This window comes from Mauremys reevesii, linkage group 4 (genome assembly GCF_016161935.1).
Source record: "Mauremys reevesii isolate NIE-2019 linkage group 4, ASM1616193v1, whole genome shotgun sequence".
NCBI classification, from domain to species: Eukaryota; Metazoa; Chordata; order Testudines; family Geoemydidae; genus Mauremys; species Mauremys reevesii.
Genome location: NC_052626.1, coordinates 148,334,239 through 148,352,508, shown reverse-complemented (window position 1 = coordinate 148,352,508; position 18,270 = coordinate 148,334,239). Strand labels below are relative to the sequence as shown.

The following is an 18,270-nucleotide window of genomic DNA, read 5'->3' as shown; positions in this document are numbered from 1 at the left end:
GGGGTCCGTGCCAGCTAGGACCATGTACCCTGAAGGGGCTTGCTCTGAAGCCACTGGTTGTGTGGTGGGGTGGGAGGAGGCTGTGGAAAGATCCTCTTCCGTCCGCCATGCGTCTCAACTGCACTCCCACTGGCTCTCCGGAGCTGCCCCATCTCTCAGGCTGTGCACTATGATCCTGGCCTTCATTCCCGGGGCAGGTCAGGAACTCATAGACTCATAGACTTTAAGGTCAGAAGGGACCATTATGATCGTCTAGTCTGACCTCCTGCACAATGCAGGCCACAGAATCTCACCCACCCACTCCTGTAACAAACCCCTAACCTATGTCTGAGTTACTGAAGTCCTCAAATTATAGTTTGAAGACCTCAAGCTGCAGCGAATCCTCCTGCAAGTGACCCGTGCCCCACGCTGCAGAGGAAGGCGAAAAACCTCCAGGGCCTTTGCCAATCTGCCCTGGAGGACAATTCCTTCCCGACCCCAAATATGGCAATCAGTTAAACCCTGAGCATGTGCAAGACTCTCCCAGCCAGCCCAGGAAAAGAATTCTCTGTAGTAACTCAGATCCCATCCTATCTAACATCCCATCACAGACCACTGGACATATTTACCTACTGATAATCAAAGATCAATTGCCAAATTAATTGCCAAAATCAGGCTATCCCATCATACCATCCCTTCCATAAACTTATCAAGCTTAGTCTTGAAGCCAGATATGTCTTTTGCCCCCACTACTCCCCTTGGAAGGCTGTTCCAGAACTTCACTCCTCTAATGGTTAGAAACCTTCGTCTAATTTCAAGTCTAAACTTCCTAGTGTCCAGTTTATATCCATTTGTTCTTGTGTCCACATTGGTACTAAGCTTAAATAATTCCTCTCCCTCCCTAATATTTATCCCTCTGATATATTTATAGAGAGCAATCACATCCCCCCTCAGCCTTCTTTTGGTTAGGCTAAACAAGCCAAGTTCTTTGAGTCTCCTTTCATAAGACAGGTTTTCCATTCCTCAGATCATCCTAGTAGCCTGTCTCTGAACCTGTTCCAGCTTGAATTCATCCTTCTTAAACATGGGAGACCAGAACTGCCCCCAGGATTTCAGATGAGGCCTCACCAGTGCCTTGTATAACAGTACTAACAGCTGCTTATCTTTGCTGGAAATACCTCGCCTGATGCATCCTAAAACCGCATTAGCTTTTTTAACGGCCATATCACATTGGCGGCTCATAGTCATTGTGTGATCAACCAATACTCCGAGGTCCTTCTCCTCCTCTGTTACTTCCAACTGATGCATCCCCAATTTATAACTAAAATTCTTGTTGTTAATCCCTAAATGCATGACCTTGCACTTTTCACTATTAAATTTCATCCTATTACTATTACTCCAGTTTACAAGGTCATCCAGATCTTCCTGTATGATATTCCAGTCCTTCTCTGTGTTAGCAATACCTCCCAGCTTTGTGTCATCTGCAAACTTTATTAGCACATTCCCGCTTTTTGTGCCAAGGTCAGTAATAAAGAGATTAAATAAGATTGGTCCCAAACCTGATCCCTGAGGAACTCCACTAGTAACCTCCTTCCAGCCTGACAGTTCGTTCACCTTTCAGTACGACCTGTTGTAGTTTCCCCTTTAACCAGTTCCTTATGCACCTTTCAATTTTCATATTGATCCCCATCTTTTCCAATTTAACTAATAATTCCCCATGCGGAACCGTATCAAATGCCTTACTGAAATCAAGGTAAACTCAGAGCCGCTCCCCACCCTCTGCTAACACCTTCCATGCACTGTCAGAACTGACCTACAGGATGCATTTAGCTCAGATGTGGGCAAATTTTTTGGTCTGAGGGCTACATATGGAAGTTGTGTGGCGGGCCATGAATACTCATGAAATTCAGGGTTGGGGTGCAGGAGGGGATGAGGGCTCTGGCTTGGGGTGCGGGCTCTGGGGTGGGGCTGGGGATGAGGGGGTTTGGGGTACAGGAGGGAGCTCTGGGCTGGGACTGAGGGGGTGGGAGGGGGATCGGGGCTGGGGCAGTGGGTTGGGGCCTGGGAGGGGAGGGGTGCAGGCTCCTGGTGGCACATACGTCAAGCAGCTCCCGGAAACAGCAGCATGACCCCTCTCCAGCTCCTATGTGGACACCCAGCAAGGTGGCTCTGCGTGCTGCCCCTTCTGCAGGTGCCGCACCCGCAGCTCCTGGAAGCAGTGACATGTCTCCCCTCTGGCTCCTATGCGGAGGCATGGCGCCAGCCAGGTGGCTCTGCACACTTCCCCGTCCACAGGTGCAGCCCCTGCAGCTCCCATTGGCCAGGGTTCCCAGCCAATGGGAGGTTTGGGGGTCGGCACTTGGGGCATGCAGCACCACCTGGCTGCCCCTACATGCCTCTAGCCTAGAGCTTCCCCTAGTGTTCCCAAGCATGTATTGCGGCCACTTATTTCTACTGTACATCTGGGTCCCCCCCCCCACTGAGGTTAGAAAAATGACAAGGTTTTCTGCTTAGAAATTTGCTTTCACAAATGTTTATTGAAGCAGGGAGACACACTTGCAAGAATCCAGAGAGCTGGAATCCTCCCAGAAGCAAATCATTTTGCAGCGGTGCTGCAAAGCTTCATGGCAATTTTCCAGGCTGGATAAATTTAAGCTGCAGTCAGTAGGGTTCAGAGTTAACCACTTCCCCTCCATCAGTGAGGTGCACCATGAAGCTATTGATCTAGGCTCTCAAAAGATGCATATAGGGGTGAGACAGGAAGAAGGTTCAATCCCCGAATTAGTGAGAATTTGCCCTTCCCAATGTGACCCCAATGCAGTGCCATCTCCCTGAACCTGCTGACAGCCTGAATCAATAACCCCGTGGCATGTTCTGCTGTGTATTAACTCTGAAGCTTACTGATGGTGAGTGATATGTCATCGTCTTTGTTGACCATCTGAGGAGAGAAGATCCAGCTGGATGGTGGGCGGGGCCTGTTTATTCATGATGATATAACTAACCCCAAAGCAGCTGGGTAATTGTGGAAAGCAACAGAAACAACACTTAGGGAACAGCCTAATGAATCCTCCCCCTGGGACGCCGGCCCATCCGCTGAGTGTTTAGAACCATGCCCACCCTGGAGTATCTTAGGGTTTCTACAGAGGGTTAATCACTGGAGCCACAACAAGACAGGGCTAAGCTGTACACCTTTCCCCTTCTTGAAGAGACAATTGGTTTTCAAGTGGATACACTTGACAGATAAATACAATTGGTGGATGGATACATGGGGCTGTGGATTGGTTGACCTGCCTGCACATATTGGTTGACTGGTTGGGTGGGTGTACTTAGGACATTCATTGGTTGGTTTGTGGCACTGGCTACACAGGTTGGTTGGTTGGATGTACTTTAGACCTTGGTTGGTTGGTTAGTTACACTGGATGCACAAGATCAGTAGATCTCAACCCGCAGCCCGTGGGCCGCTTGTGCCCCAATCAGCACACACCTGCAACCCGTGTCCAGGGCCACCCAGAGGATTCAGGGGGCCTGGGGCAAAGCAATTTTGGGGGCCCCTTCCATAAAAAAAATTGCAATACTATAGAATACTATATTCTCATGGGGGCCCCTGCAGGGCCTGGGGCAAATTTCCCCACTTGCTTCCCCGCCCCCCCCCCGGCAGCCCTGGGAAAAATAAACCTTCTGCATCGCGGCACAAACCCAGTTTTGAGAGAACTTCTTTACAAGGTATCACTGGTTCTCAGCATCAGCTAGTGCTAAAAGGCACTAAAGCTCATTAAAAGGGTTGGACAAATATTTTGTCAAAACTTTTTCTGGATCGAAAACTAGGGGTTTTTAAAAAGCAGAAAAAAAATCACGGACAATGTCTGCTTTCCTTCAAAATTTGTTGTGGTTTTTTTAATTGAAAAGCTGAAATTAGTCTGCCAAAACCTGACTATGGTTTGGGGTTTCAGAAGTGTGTGGCCAAATATTTGCTGCTTGCTGTGTTTGATTGTTTAAAGAAACAATAAAAAAATTCTGCTTAAAAAAAATCCCAAACTTTTGAACCACCTCACCTTGTGACCAAACACCTGAGCCTTCCAGTCAGAGATTTTTCCAGGTTTCTGATACTCTGCTGGCTTCCTTGACTCATATCTGTCTCCGTAACTTTGGGTTCATTTAGGTTAGAACATAAGAACAGCCATACTGGGTCAATCCAAAGGTCCATCCAGCCCAGTATCTTGTCTACTGACAATGGCCAATGCCAAGTGGCCCAGAGGGAGTGAACCTAACAGGTAATGATCAAGTGATCTCTCTCCTGCCATCCATCTCCACTCTCTGCCAGAGGCTAGGGACACCATTCCTTACCCATCCTGGCTAATAGCCATTAATGGACTTAACCTCCATGCATTTAGCTGTTTCCTAGAGACTGGCTCCATGGGATCCCTCACAAACTGGAGACAGTTACTGTGGGTTTGTCTTTAGTATAGCTTATGTACATACTCCACGAACTGAGCATTTGAGCTTGTTCCAGAATCTGGGATGGGCCTATATTGTGAAAACTGAAATGCTCAAAATAGCACATGTATGTGAATGGACACAGGGTGATAAAATTAAATTAACCCAGAGGTTCTCAAACTGGGGGTCAGGACCCCTCAGGGGGTCACGAGGTTATTACCGGGGGTCGCGAGCTGTCAGCCTCCACCTTAAACCCCGCTTTGCCTTCAGCATTTATAATAGTGTTAAATATATAAAAAAGTGTTTTTAATTTATAAGGGGGGGGTCGCACTCAGAGGTTTGCTATGTGAAAGGGGTCACCAGTATAAAAGTCTGAGAACCACTGAATTAACCCCTTTGAAGCCTCAGGGAATGCAGGGGAGGGGGGGTCTCCCTTAGTAGGGTTGGGAAGGAGGTAGGTGGTGTAGGATATTGCTCTTCTCATGTGATCCCTCCCACAGTGGCTAATTTGAAATGAAGCTCCCCTCCCCTGACATGAATCTCCCTGGCACTGAAATTAAATACAGACTATAATTTGGCATTTGAGAAGTGAAAGGGACGGTGGCCCTAATGGAAAAGCTAACAGCTTGGCTCTTCTGCAAACCTCAAACTGCTGAATGAGCTTCAGGGTAGGGAAGGCTGTGCCTCCCAGACAGCCTGGCCCTGCCCCTATCCGACCCCACCCACTTCCTGCCCCTGACTGCCCACCCCAGAATCCCCGACCCATCCTGCTCCTTGCCCCCTCACCGTCCCCCAGAGACCCCACCCCCAACCACTACCCCAGGACCCCACCCCTGCTCCCCAACCCCTATCCACCCCCCTGCTGAGTCCTGACAGACCCCCAGAACACCCATGATACAACCCCCCATTCCCTGACCGCCCCCCCAACCTCTGCCCCTTCCCTGTGCCCTGACTGTCCTTGAGACTTCCTGCCCCTTAGCCAACCCCCCCGGCCCTAGCCCTTCACCCCCGGCTCCCCCCTCACCCGGAGCCTCAGCCCATCCAGCAGCTTCCCTCGACACCTGCAGTGTGGCTCCGGCAGGGCCCCTGAGCTCCGCCCCGCTCAGGGCTGCGTGGTCAGGGGGCGGGGCTGAGCTCAGCGAGGAGCTCGCAGCCCCCTCACCATGCGGCTCTGAGCGGGGCGGAGCTCAGGGGCCCTGCCGGAGCCATGCTGCAGCTGTCCAGGGATGCTCCTGGAATCGCTAAGGCTCCGGGAGACGGGCGGAGACGGGGTCGGGTCGGGCTGAGGACAGGGAGGGAGCCTCAGCCATTCTCGTGGGGGCCCCTGCGGAGCCCGGGGTCTGGGGCAAATTGCCCCACTTGCCCTCCCCCACCCCCGGGCGGCCCTGCCCATGTCACATCCTGAGGGCCAAACAGATAGTATATCCATAGTGTGAATGTGGCCCACATAACACATAGAGAGCTGCATATGCAGCCCACATGGTAAATAGGTTGAGAATAGGTATGTACTAGATACATACGCTGGTTAGCTGGCTGCACGGATGCACTGGATACATCGGTTGGCAGGATATGCCAAATATAGTTGTTAGTTGGCTGGTTACATTGGAAACACTAAATACATTTGTTGAATGGCTGGCTGGATATATTGTCTATAATAAACACGTTCATTGGTTGGTTGGCTGGCTTTTTAGATTGCAGGCTCTAGATACATTCATTGGTTGTTTGGATGCACTGGATACATTCATTGGTTGGCTAGTTGCATACACTGGATGCACTAGATCAGGAGTTCTCAAACTTTTGTACTGGTGACCCCTTTCACACAGCAGGTCTCTGAGTGCGACCCCCTCCTTATAAATTAAAAACACTTTTTAATTTATTTAACACCATTATAAATGCTGGAGGCAAAGTGGGGTTTGAGGTGGAGGCTGGCAACTCGCGACCCCCCCATGTAATAACCTCATGACCCCCTGAGGGGTCCCAACCCCCAGTTTAAGAACCCTCGCAGTAGATAAATGAATTGGTTGGTTGGCTGGATTGATAAATTGGATGCACTAAATCCAGTTGGTGATTTCTTGATTTTATGTGTTGGATAAACTAAATGCAACTATTTGTTGGTTGGCTAGCTGGAAGTTGGCTGGATGGGAGGGGGCAGATAGGTTGGATGCAGCAGGCACATACTCTGATTGGTTGATTAGATGGATACAGCGGACGGCAGGAATCATTGGACACACTGGTCTGATGGATTTGAAATGGACGGTCCGTGATGGGATGTTTTCACAGAGTGAGGATGACAGGCCCACAGGAGCAGACAGTCTCTTATGGGCATAGGAGACACCGATTGCCGAGCAGGGGTGACAGCATTAAGCTCAGTAGCGTCAGCAGAGTGGGAGCTAGAAGATGCTATTGACCAATGCACACCCATAATCCTCTCGGATCCCCTATCTAAGGGGCTTACCAGAAGGCCTCCACCTCCTTCCCCTTGGCTGTGCTCTGCTGCGGTGGCTGGGAGACATAGTCGAAGCAGCTCCGGCCCCCGAGGTGGGGCCCACAGCGCAGGCTGTACTGGAACCAGATGCGGCCGTGGTTCAGGTAGCAATCCTTCTGGTGGGGCCCCCCAGCCTCCAGCGGGATGTCACAGCTTCCCAGCAGGTCATCGTCCCACTTGTCCTCATCCCAGACCTGGACACGGATCTTGCTGGCGCTGGTGAGGTGAACGGTACCGAAGTCCAAGGGGACGTACCAGACGGGACTGTTGTTGTTCCAGATGGTGCTGGTCCGGATCTCCTTGCTCTCAAAGAAGACCTTGACAAAGGCATCCGTAGCAGTAGATTGGTCCCCCCAGAGGCCACTGGCCTTCTTCACTGTCACCATCAGCTTCCCCAGGCCGCGCTCCCGCGAGCAGCACATGGTGTTGGTCATGGTACCCCCAGGGCAGACGCAGGAGCAGGGGTCGTGGGCGCTGCGTTGAGTCCCTGGGGGGCAGCTTCGGGTGCAATTCCTCACCAGGGCCCTCTCACGGATGTACTCACTGACTGCCCGCTTCAGCGCCTCCCGCTTTGGGTCGTCCTGCTCCACCAGGATGTGGATGGGGTGCAGCGAATAGGACACCAGGCCGGGGCTGGCTTTGAGACTCTCAATCCAATCTGAGAAGACTTTGGCATCACTGCCGGAGAAGAGCACGTCAGTCGTGCTCTCCCCTCCCTCCACCTCCACGTGGCGCTCCCGATATGTCTCATGGAAGCTCCCCTGGACCTTCCCCTTCTTCTTCTCCTCCTCGCACTTGCTGTACCCACCCTTGACAGAGCCCACTCCGATACTCACACCCGCCTCCACGCTCAAGCAGTCCTTGATCTCATCGTCAGTCAAGCTGCTCATTGCTGCTTCGCAGACCCTCACAGCCGTCACATCCCGCGCCCGGCCCCCCAGATGCAGCTGGGACATGTAGTGGGTGCCATAGTTGTTGATTAGCTCCTGGTACTCCACTTTCGATTTGCTGTCGTACTGGTCCGGGAGGTTCTCCAGTGCCAGAGTGAAATGGCTGGTGAGCGGGGGCGTCTCGCTGACCCGGAACCTGGTCAGGGACACAAGGTGAGGAGTGAGCATGGCCTGGTGAGTCAGCTGAGATCATTAGCTGTGCATCCTAAGGCCCCAGACAACCCAGAGAAAGGGACTAAGCCGGTGGCTCCTACTCAGTGCAACCACCCAGTTTGCTGAACCTCACGACCTTGCTGGGGATACTGCCAGCTGCTCGATAGTTCTGACAGACGTCCCCCGCTCTGGCCACGGCAGGTCACCGGGCAGTCCTGACACACAAGAGGAGAAAATCCCCCATAGCTGTCCAGTCCCAGGTGGCAGCTAGTGCCCCCTAGAGGCGAAAGGCTCCAAGTCCCATTCTCTGCTGCTTTCCTAGCCAGCCACTCCCCCACCCTGGGGCTGGATTAAATCTGGCATTTCCTATTGAGGAAGGGCTCCGTGTCCCATTCCCTGCTCCACTGATCCAGCCAGGCCCCCCGTTCTGGGCCTGGATCAGAGCTGGTGCCCCCTAGAGGGGAAAGGCCCTGTATCTCTGTGTGGTGTTGCTGTGATCCCAACTCCATATGAGCCCTCCTGACCCAGGCTGGCTCTCACCTGTAATAGCCACAGGACACCTCATGGCTCATGAAGCTGTATTTGTCCATCCGTGTGTGGTCTACCACGAAACTGGCCAGTTTGGAATGTGATCCGGCCAGCGCCACCTGGACATTAACTTTGGGCTTCACAGGCACGTCCAGCCCCACCTTCCAGTCATTCTGCACCGCAGATGCTGCCGACTCCATCATGCCCATCGCCGACTGCTGCACCGAGCTGCTCAGCTTCCGGCGGCATGAGACTTGGACCCGCCAGTCCACCGCAGCCAGCGGCAGCCTCTGCCACTGCCCTCCCTGCAGTCGGTTCTGACACAGGGTGCAGGTGCCGTCCTCGTGCTGCCAGAGGCTGCTGTCAACCAGATAGGCCCCCTTCCTGGCCATTGTGGTCACATCGATGCCCTCCCCAGCCAGGCTGTGCCCAGGCACGAAGGCCGTGTGCTTCTTGCATTCATTGGCCGTGCCTGTGTGACAATGGGAGGAGGCCCCAGGGAAGATGAAGAGGAGGAGGGGGATGAAGGCACCAAATCTGGGCATGGCTGACGCGATAGGTTCCCCCACCCAGGAGGGGCTATCGGCCGCTGAACCCTCCTAGAGGGAGACAGAGAGATCCAGAATTAGTGACAATCCAGTGGCAGGCAGTTCCAGAGGTTATCCACCTATCACCCACAACGTCAGCCATGTTCTATAGGACACCTAAGAAAACTCTGGGCTCTAGGAACTCTGGAGGCATTACACAAATGACCTGGTGCCTCATTTGCACGTTTGACTACAGATTACCTAATATTCATCAATTCCCTCCAGTCCCTATTTCCCAGATGTTGTAATACCAGCACTAACTACAAGGAGGAGATATAGATTCACATGCCCACTCTACAGCGTGAAATATAATAATGGGTCATTGCAGTTCCTTAATGGGGCCACTAGAGGGCGGCATTATGTGGACAGAGTCCGTGGCTTGCAATTAGTGGGCTGATGCAGTAGCGGGGTGTGGCCACTAGGGGGGGCAGTGCAAAGCCCCACACAACCTGTGGCTTGCGAGTGGCAGCTTTCATAGCCAGCAAGAGCAGCGGGAGCTTGGTCCACGCTCGGCGTGACTGGCCCCGCCGAGGAAACTGCCGGGGCCCCCTTGTGGCCACGCCGAGTGGTGGATTTGGTCATGTTTATCCACTGATGGAGGGTCATTTTCTGGGGTTTCTCCCGGTCAGCATCAGCCCCAGCGTCTTTACACTGTGGCTGTTGGACAAAGACAGAAGAAAATGCTACCACCCTGGAACAGATCCTGGGCCATCTAGCCCGATATTCTGCCCCCTCCCTGCCAACCCAGAGCAGACCCATGGGTAGCCTGTCCCCTTCCTTCCTCACCAGATGCTTTGACCACCTCACTTTTCTCTTTGCGTCCCTCCCCGTACTAACCACAAGGGACGCTGTGTTTAAATATAGATTTGAATTGTGTTGCACTTGGGTTGGAGCTGTACGGCAATGCTGGCTGTGGGGCAGGAACGGCTGACAGCTCTGCGTCCTGTGACAGTAGCAGGCTCAGACTGGGGGAGGGGACAGTAAATGTTTGAACTCATCCCAGAACTGCAGGGCTGCCCAGAGGGCGGGGTGGTGGTGGTGGGGGGGGGGGAGCAATTTGCCCCAGGCCCCCATGAGAATATCATATTCTATAGTATTGCAACTTTTTTTTTAAATGGAAAGGGGCCCCCAAAATTGCTTTGCCCCAGGCCCCCGAATCCTCTGGGTGGCCCTGGAGAACCGGGCAGGAAAAATGCACTTGAATATTTGAATATTGACTGCTTGGTTCTGCCTGGCCCGCAGCCCTCTGCAAGCCCTTCCCTGGGGTTCCCTCCCCTCTCCCCTCAGTCCCGACCTGCTGCCCCACTGCTTTGTTGCCAATAGAAAATCAAACAGCCTGAAATTGCAAGCTGCCCTTGATAGGAAAGGTATCACCTACATCAATTAATTATCAAACGCTGAGTGGCAGCGTGGACCAGAGCAGCGGTTTTCAAACTTATTTTCTGGCAACCCAGTTGAAGAAAATTGTTGATGCCCATTACCCAACAGGGCTGGGAATGAGGGGTTTGGGGAGTGGGAGGGGCTCATGGCTAGGGTAGAGGGTTGGGGTGCGAGGGTGAGAGCTGTGGGGTGGAGCCGGGAATGAGGGCATCAGGGTGTGGTAGGGGGATCTGGGCTGGGGCAGGAGGTTAGGGTGAGGGAGGGGGTTAGGGCTCTGGTGCAGGCTTTGGGGTGGGGCCAGGGATGAGGGGTTTGGAGTGCAGGAAGGGGCTTTGGGTTGGGTGGGGCTCATGGCTGGGGCAGGGGATTGAGGCACGCAGTTGGGCGTGGACTTACCTTGGGCGGATCCCTGTCAGCATCGCAGTAGGGGGGCTAAGGCAGGCTTCCTGCCTGTCCTGGCACCGCGGCCCACGCTGCACCCTAGAAGTGGCCAGCAGCATGTCTGGCTCCTAAGCAGAGGTGCGCAAGTGGCTCTCGCCCTCAGGCACCGCCCCCGCCCTAGCTCCCATTGGCTGGGAACTGCCCAATTGGAGTGTGGAGCTGGTGGTTGGTGCAGTGGCAGTGCACGGAGCCCCATGGTCCCCCCGCCTAGGAGCCGGACCTGCTGCTGGCTGCTTCTGGGGAGCAGCACAGTGGCAGAACAGGTAGGGACTAGCCTGCCTTAGCTGGGTAGCACTACCAATGGGACTTTTAACAGCGCATTCGTCGGTCCTGACCACAGCTGCCATGACCCACTGCCTTCCATTCCGCGACCCAGTACTGGGTCCTGACCTGCAGTTTTATAACCATGGCTCTAGTGGGTTGAGAGTCAGGACTCCTGGGCTCTCTTGTCACGCTGGGAGGGGAGTGGGATCAAGAGGGTTAGAGCAGGAGGGCCTCGGGAACATGCTATTGGTCGAGGTCTGTGCAGCATCCGGTGTGAGGGGATCCCTGATCTCGGTCAGGGACTGTGCAGCACCCAGTTCAATGGGGTCCCCCATCTCGGCAGAGGTCTGAGCAGACCCATAAATCACTCACCTGCTGCAGGAGACGAGCTGAGGACTATTTCTGCCCTGGGGGTCTGCCGGCGTCCCGGGCTGGGCTGTGTCTCTGCTGGGAGAGATGCGCTTTGAAGGTGACCAAGGTCTCCTGTGTTCTGAGTGTCTCACCCGTCACCACGCTCCCCCCAGCGCTGAGCTCCAGCCCCCGCTCACGCCCCCAGCCACAGCTAGCTGGGTAGGAAGCTGTGGCCGGCAATTGTTCCACCGCTGAGCTGGATGAAACGCGCCTCCTGTGGGTCTCTACCCAGCGTATGACGAGCCAGAGAGTCTGAAAAGGAAACCAAAGTGAGACAAACTCTGCACCGAGTCATTGGGGCCAGCATTGCCTTCTGGGGAGAGCGGCCCCCTCCTGAGCCCCCCACCCTGCAGCACAGCGCCCCCTAGCACCACACTGGGGTATTGGGGCCAGCATTGCCTGCCGAGGGAGAGCGCCCCCTGTTGAGACCCCCACCCTGAAGCACAGCGCCCCCTAAGGTCACACTGGGGCAGGCACCTAACGCTTCAGGGACCCCACCATAAATAAAGCACGACCCCACCAACTGCAATGGAAGCAGGCCAGGATTCTGATCCTTGGGTAAATCCAGAGGAAGCCCAATGTGCTGGCCCTGCAGGACAGGCCATGCCAGGGGTGGGGAAATTGGACACTGGGTGCGGGGTGGGAACGAAGACCCTATGCTGCTGTCGAAGACATTTGATGTTTGCTTCTCTCTCTCTGTTCTCCCGTGTTCTCAGGGTCCCACAGTCCCCATAGTTACCCCTGTGCTTCCCTCATCAGGGGATTCTACTCGATCCTTCACCTCACTGCTGGTAGGACCCCTATCCCCCTGCATCCCCAATATCTTTCCAGGAGTCACCCCCACTCCCTGCACCCATTCTTATTCTGCCAGAGGTCCCCCTCACTCCATCTCAGGCTGCCCCCTCCTTTTCTGTTTCCTACTCCCTGTAGCAGGGTGACCCCCCGGCTCCAGCCTGGAAGTGATTGGAAAAGCCCTGCAGAGGGCTGGGCTGGGCAAGGTAAAACCCTGGCTGATTGGGGGAAGCCCTACCTATAGGAACCCTAACCCCAGGAGGGGAATCCCTACCCTGAGGAACCAAACTCTAGCTTCAAGTGCCCTACCCACAGGAACCCTAACCCTAGGGCGGGAAGCCCTACCTATAGGAACCCTAACCCTAGCTCCAAGTCCCCTACCCTTAGGAACCCTAACCCTAGCTCCAAGTGCCCTACCCTTAGGAACCCTAACCCTAGGGTGGGAAGCCCTACGCATTGGAACCCTAACCCTAGCTCCAAATACCCTACCCTTAGGAACCCTAACCCTAGCTCCAAATATCCTACCCTTAGGAACCCTAACCTTAGGGCGGGAAGCCCTACCTATAGGAACTCTAACCCTAGGGGGGGAAGCCCTACCCTGAGGAACCCTAACCCTAGCTTCATGTGCCCTACCCTTAGGAACCCTAACCCTAGGGTGGGAAGCCATACTCTTAGGAACCCTAACCCTAGGGCGGGAAGCACTACGCATTGGAACCCTAACCCTAGTTCCACTTGCCCTACCCACAGGAACCCTAACCGTAGCCCCAAGTGCCCTACCCATAGGAACCCTAGCCCTGGAGCAGGAAGCCCTACCCATAGCAACCCCAACCCTAGCTCCAAGTGCCCTACCCTTAGGAACCCTAACCCTAGCTCTAAGTGCCCTACCCTTAGGAACCCTAACCCTAGGGTGGGAAGCCCTACCCTTAGGAACCCTAACCCTAGCTCTAAGTGCCCTACCCTTAGGAACCCTAACCCTAGGGTGGGAAGGCCTACCCATAGGAACCCTAACCCTAGCTCCACGTGCCCTACCCATACGAACCCTAACCCTAGCTAAAATTGCCCTATCCACAGGAACCCTAACCCTAGCCCCAAGAGCCCTACCCATAGGAACCCTAACCCTAGGGCGGGAAGCCCTACCCATAGGAACCCTAACCATGGCTCCAATTGCCCTACCCTTAGGAACTCTAACCCTAGGGTAGGAAGCCCTACCCATTGGAACCCAAACCCTAGGGTGGGGTGCCCTACCCATAGGAACCGTCACCCTATGGTGGGGTGCCCTATCCATAGGAACCCTAACCCTAGCTCTAAGTGCCCTACCTATAGGAACCCTAACCCTATGGCGGGGCGCCCTACCCATCGGAACCCTAACCTTAGCTCCTAGTGCCCTACCCTTGGAAACCCTAACCCTAGGGCCGGAAGCCCTACCCATAGGAAGCCTAACCCTAGCTCCATGTGCCCTACCCATAGGAACCCTAGCCCTAGCTCCAAGTGCCCTACCCATAGGAACCCTAGCCCTAGCTCCAAGTGCCCTATCCTTAGAAACCCTAACCCTAGGGTGGGGTGCCCTACACATAGGAACCCTAACCCTAGCTCCAATTGCCCTACCCTTAAGAACCGTAAACCTAGCTCTAAGTGCCCTACCATTATGAACCCATTGGCTGAGTTGGTTGCTTGTCACTGGCAAAGCATTGTAAGAGAGAGCCCAGGTTGTAGAGTTTAGGGGGCACAGCAGTGCCCCAGTTCGAGTTTCAACACTGGGGATCCAGCCATAGGGAGCATATCAGAGGCACGGGGAATAAATTGGGGAGGGGCCAGAAGAATTCAGAGTCACACCATCTTGGAGGAGAGGCCCAGGAACAGAGAACACCTTGCCCTCTTGGGGCGGAGGTGCGGGGGCAGCTCTGGAAGCAGAGTCCCACCCTGCCTGGGAGCACAGAGCCCCACCACCAGGACTGGAGTGGGAGGGAGGGGGCCCCAGGGATGAGACAGCCATGCCCTTCAAGTGAAGGGGATGGGCTTGGAAGTGCAGAGAGATGCCCCCAGGCATTGAGGAGCCTCTGGGAAGAGCCCTGGAAGAGTCAAGCAGCACTAGGGCATGAGAATCATGCTCCCATGAGGGTATCACAAGGCCACACTTCTTCAGTAAGGGGATGTGGCTTGGCACCACACAAAGCCACATCTCATGGGGTTCAGGAAGGGGATGGGTTTAGGCGGGCAGCCGAGGGTGTGTGTGTAAGTATGAGTCTGCCCATTTCAGGGAAAGAGGCCACCGCAGGTCCAGCCCCCAGCACAGGGCTCCTGGGGTCTGGCCTCTGCTTTGAGAGGGGAGTGGGGTCTAGTGAGCTAGAGTAGGGGGTGTGGGAGCCAGGGCTCCTGGGTTCTCTCCAATCTCTGGGAAGGAAGGAATCACACTAGCCCCCCGACTACAAAAAGAGAGAATATAAAAGGCCCTGGCAGCCTCTCCATTTGGTCTTCAGCTGGCTTACAGATGGCTTCTCCACCCCCAAGAAATGCCTGAAAGAAACTGGAACACAGGACAGTAACTATGGGGGTGTGAGTGGTTGCTGGACCCAGACTAGGAAGGAGTCCAGTCTATGAAAGAAGCTTATTGGAACATTTCTAAGGGTGAGATTTATCTGTATACAGCTTCTTAATGTATTAGGCGGAGACTTGCATGTTTTTGTTTCATTTTGCTTGGTAACTTATTTTGTTATGTCTGTTATTACTTGGAACCACTTAAATCCTACTTTTTATAGTGAATAAAATCACTTTATCTTATTAATTAACCCAGAGTAATTAATTAATACCTGGGGCAACAAACAGCTGTGTATATCTCTCTATCAGTGTAATACAGGGCAGACAATTTATGAGTTTACCCTGTATAAGCTTTATACAGAGAAAAACTAATATATTTAGGGTTTGGATCCCACTGGGAGCTGGGTGTCTGGGTGCTAGAGACAGGAGCACTTCTTAAGCCATTTTCTGTTAAGTCTCCAGTGTTGGGGAGCGTGGTTCAGAAAATGGGTCTGTTTTGGAGCAGACTGGCGTGTCTTGAGTTAGATCGGGGTGAGGGGGGGAAAGAGTGGGGACTGGAAGACAGGGCCCCTGGTTTCCATCTTGTCTCTGAGCAGGGAGTGGGGTCCAGTGGTTGGGGGGGTGGTCTGGGAGTCAGGACTCCTGGGTTCTACCCCCAACTCTAGGAGGAGCCTGGGAGCCCAGAGATTCTCCACCTGCCATTCACTCACTGGTTGGGGGTGACTGTCCCGGGGCTGGCAGGGCTGATGAGAAAGGCCCAGGCTTGAATGGAGACGCAGCTCTGACTGGAGCGGCAGGGGCGAAGCATGGAGCTCTGGGGTCTCCCCCCCACACCCTCGTCACTGACGTCGCAGGCGCTCTCTCCCTGCCCCAGTGCCGAGCAGCTGCAGCATGGGGCCGGGGAAGCTTGTGGTCAGAACAGCTATTTCTGCCTCTAGAAACGGAGACGAGCGTCTCTAGCGCTGCCTGACACTACAGCTTGAGTCACAGGGGCTACATGTGCCAGGCAGGGGGGGCCATGACTCTAGGGGAGGGACTACGGGAATCCGGTCCCCGTTCTGCCACGTCCCCCAGGCCCCCTTTTCTCCTGGCCTCTGCTCCATGATTCCACCCGACTGCTTCCCAGCTCTGGGATGGGCTACGTCCCAGCTCCGTACCGGTCTGGGCCGCATGGCTCCCAGTTTCCCGACCTGGGCTCTGTGACCTTAGCATTCGGCCTCAGTTTGCACCTCCCTCGGAGCAGAGGTAGCTTGCAGGTGGGACCATGCTGCACCGGGATCGCCTGCTCCCAGCCCCATCCTGGCCCAGCCTTTGTGGCTCCCCGTTTCCCGATCTGGGCTCAGGGATGAATTATTGCGCACACACCCCCCCTCCACCACAACTGGCCTGCGGTTCTATGAGGAGAGCAACACTACTGTGTTGGCCCCTGTGTCCCGTCGGCGTCACCGTGTCCTTATCTCCCCACTCCTTCATCTCGGCTCCATCACCTGCCATGGGGCTCCCACTTGTGCCCATCCCTCTCTCCTTCCCAGGGCGCTGCAGGAACTAGCTGATTCATGCTCTGCCTCTCCTAGCCCCAGGACCCTGGGGTACAGAGAAGGGCTGGGGCCACGGGGCAGCAGGATGGACGTGGGACGTGCCAGCTAGAGCCATGTACTCTGCAGGGGTTTGCTCTGTGGTGGCGCGGAAGGAGGCTATGAAAAGATCCTCTCCAGTCCACTATGTGTCACAAGTACATTCCCACCGGCTCTCCGGAGCTGCCCCCATCCCTCAGCCTTTGCACCAGGATCCCAGCCCCTATTCCAGGGGCAGGTCAGGAGCTCAGCCCCCAGCTAACACTTTCCATGCTCTGTCACAACTGACCTGCAAGATGCATTTAGCTGATCAAGTGTTTGGGGGCTGCACGAGTCCAGGCTGCCACCTGCTGGAGGGAATCGGAACTGCACCATTAGAGGAGAACTATTCCTCTAATTCCCCAGCCCCTGGAGCCAGCCATGTTGTGGGGCCGGATCAGAACCAGCGCCCCCTAGAGGGCAATGGCCCCATGTCTCGTTCCCCAGCCTCCTGAGCCAGCCAATCCCCGTGCTCTAAGGCCATCTCAGAGCTGAATCCCCTTAGAGGTAAAATTCCTCCTATCCCCTCCTGGATCCCTTGGCAATAGCAGTGTCTTGCAAATATCAGCTGTGGGATATTAGTGCTCCCCTAAAAACACTGCCCATCACCCTGTATCTCTTTCCGATCCACCCCACTCTGTCCCCGACAGAAACCATTCATCCATTTGACTGGATTTAGCCACATTACACTGGATTCCCATTGCAGTAAATTCATCCAGCTATCTCCCCGTCTTGCCATGCCTCACTACCCTCCAGCCCAGAGCTCCCTCTCGTGTTCCCAAGCGTGTACTGCAGCCGCTCATTTCTACTCTACATCTGGTTCCAGCCCACTGAGGTTGGAAAAACGACAAGGCTTTCTGCTGAGAAATTTGCTTTCATAAATGTTTATTAAAGCAGGGAGATACACTTGCAAGCATTCAGAGATCTGGAATCCTACCAGAAGCAAATCATTTTGCCAAGGAGCTCCAAAGCTGCATGGTAATTTTCCAGGCAGGAGATATTTAACTTGAAATCAGTAGGGTTCAGAGTTAACAACTGTCATTCACCAGTTAACTACAGAATGGCATTTTTTATCTAGGATCCTACAGATGCAGAGAGGGGTGAACCAGGAAGATGTTATAACCCCAAATTAGGGGAATATACCCTTCCCAATGTGACCACAATGCAGTGCCCTCTCCCTGAACTTGCTGACTATGGGAATCAACAGCCCCGTGGCATGACTTTCTTGGTTTAACTCTGATTCCTACCCATGGCAAAGGATATATCAGTATCACTACTGATCTTCTGAGGAGGGAACATCCAGCTGGATGGTGGGTGGGGCTTGGACATTCAGGATGAGATAATTAACCCCAAAGCTCCTGAGGAATTGTGGAAAGCAAGAGAAATGACAGAAAGGGAACCGCTCTGTAATGAATCCTCCCTCCAACAGCCCAGCCCATCTGCTGGGTGTTTAGAACCATGTCCATCCCTTGGGTTTCTGCAGAGGGTTAATCCCTGATGCCACAATAAGACAGGGGCTGAGCTTTACTCCTGATGATCTCTTTTCAGCTGGATGCACTAGACAGGTAATTACAGTGGGTGGATGGATACGTGGGGTGGCGGATTAGCTGCACTGCCAGCACATATTGGTTGACTGGATGTACTTAACATTCATTGGTTGGTTGGTTGCACTGGCTACACATGTTGGTTGGATGTACCTAAGACGTTAGTTGGGTGGA

At 54.1% G+C, this 18,270-nt stretch overlaps 1 protein-coding gene across 1 annotated transcript; it reads right to left on the bottom strand.

Moving 5' to 3' along the window:
• Window positions 1–6,864: 6,864 nt before the first annotated feature.
• Window positions 6,865–9,110, bottom strand: LOC120405047 (perforin-1-like). Its single transcript, XM_039538237.1, has 2 exons — window positions 8,542–9,110; window positions 6,865–7,984 (listed from the first exon to the last, which is right to left on the bottom strand). The coding sequence occupies exons 1-2, from the start codon at window positions 9,072–9,074 to the stop codon at window positions 6,865–6,867; spliced, it is 1,653 nt and encodes a 550-aa protein (XP_039394171.1). The 5' UTR covers window positions 9,075–9,110.
• Window positions 9,111–18,270: the final 9,160 nt, after the last annotated feature.

What these genes read in the sequence shown, in the direction of transcription:
- LOC120405047 (XM_039538237.1), bottom strand. Translation starts at nt 9,074, where the DNA reads ATGCCCAGATTTGGTGCCTTCATCCCCCTCCTCCTCTTCATCTTCCCT. An exon ending in GTGTCCTGTGGCTATTACAG is followed by an intron (nt 7,985 to 8,541) that starts GTGAGAGCCAGC and finishes GTCCCTGACCAG; the next exon opens with GTTCCGGGTCAGCGAGACGC.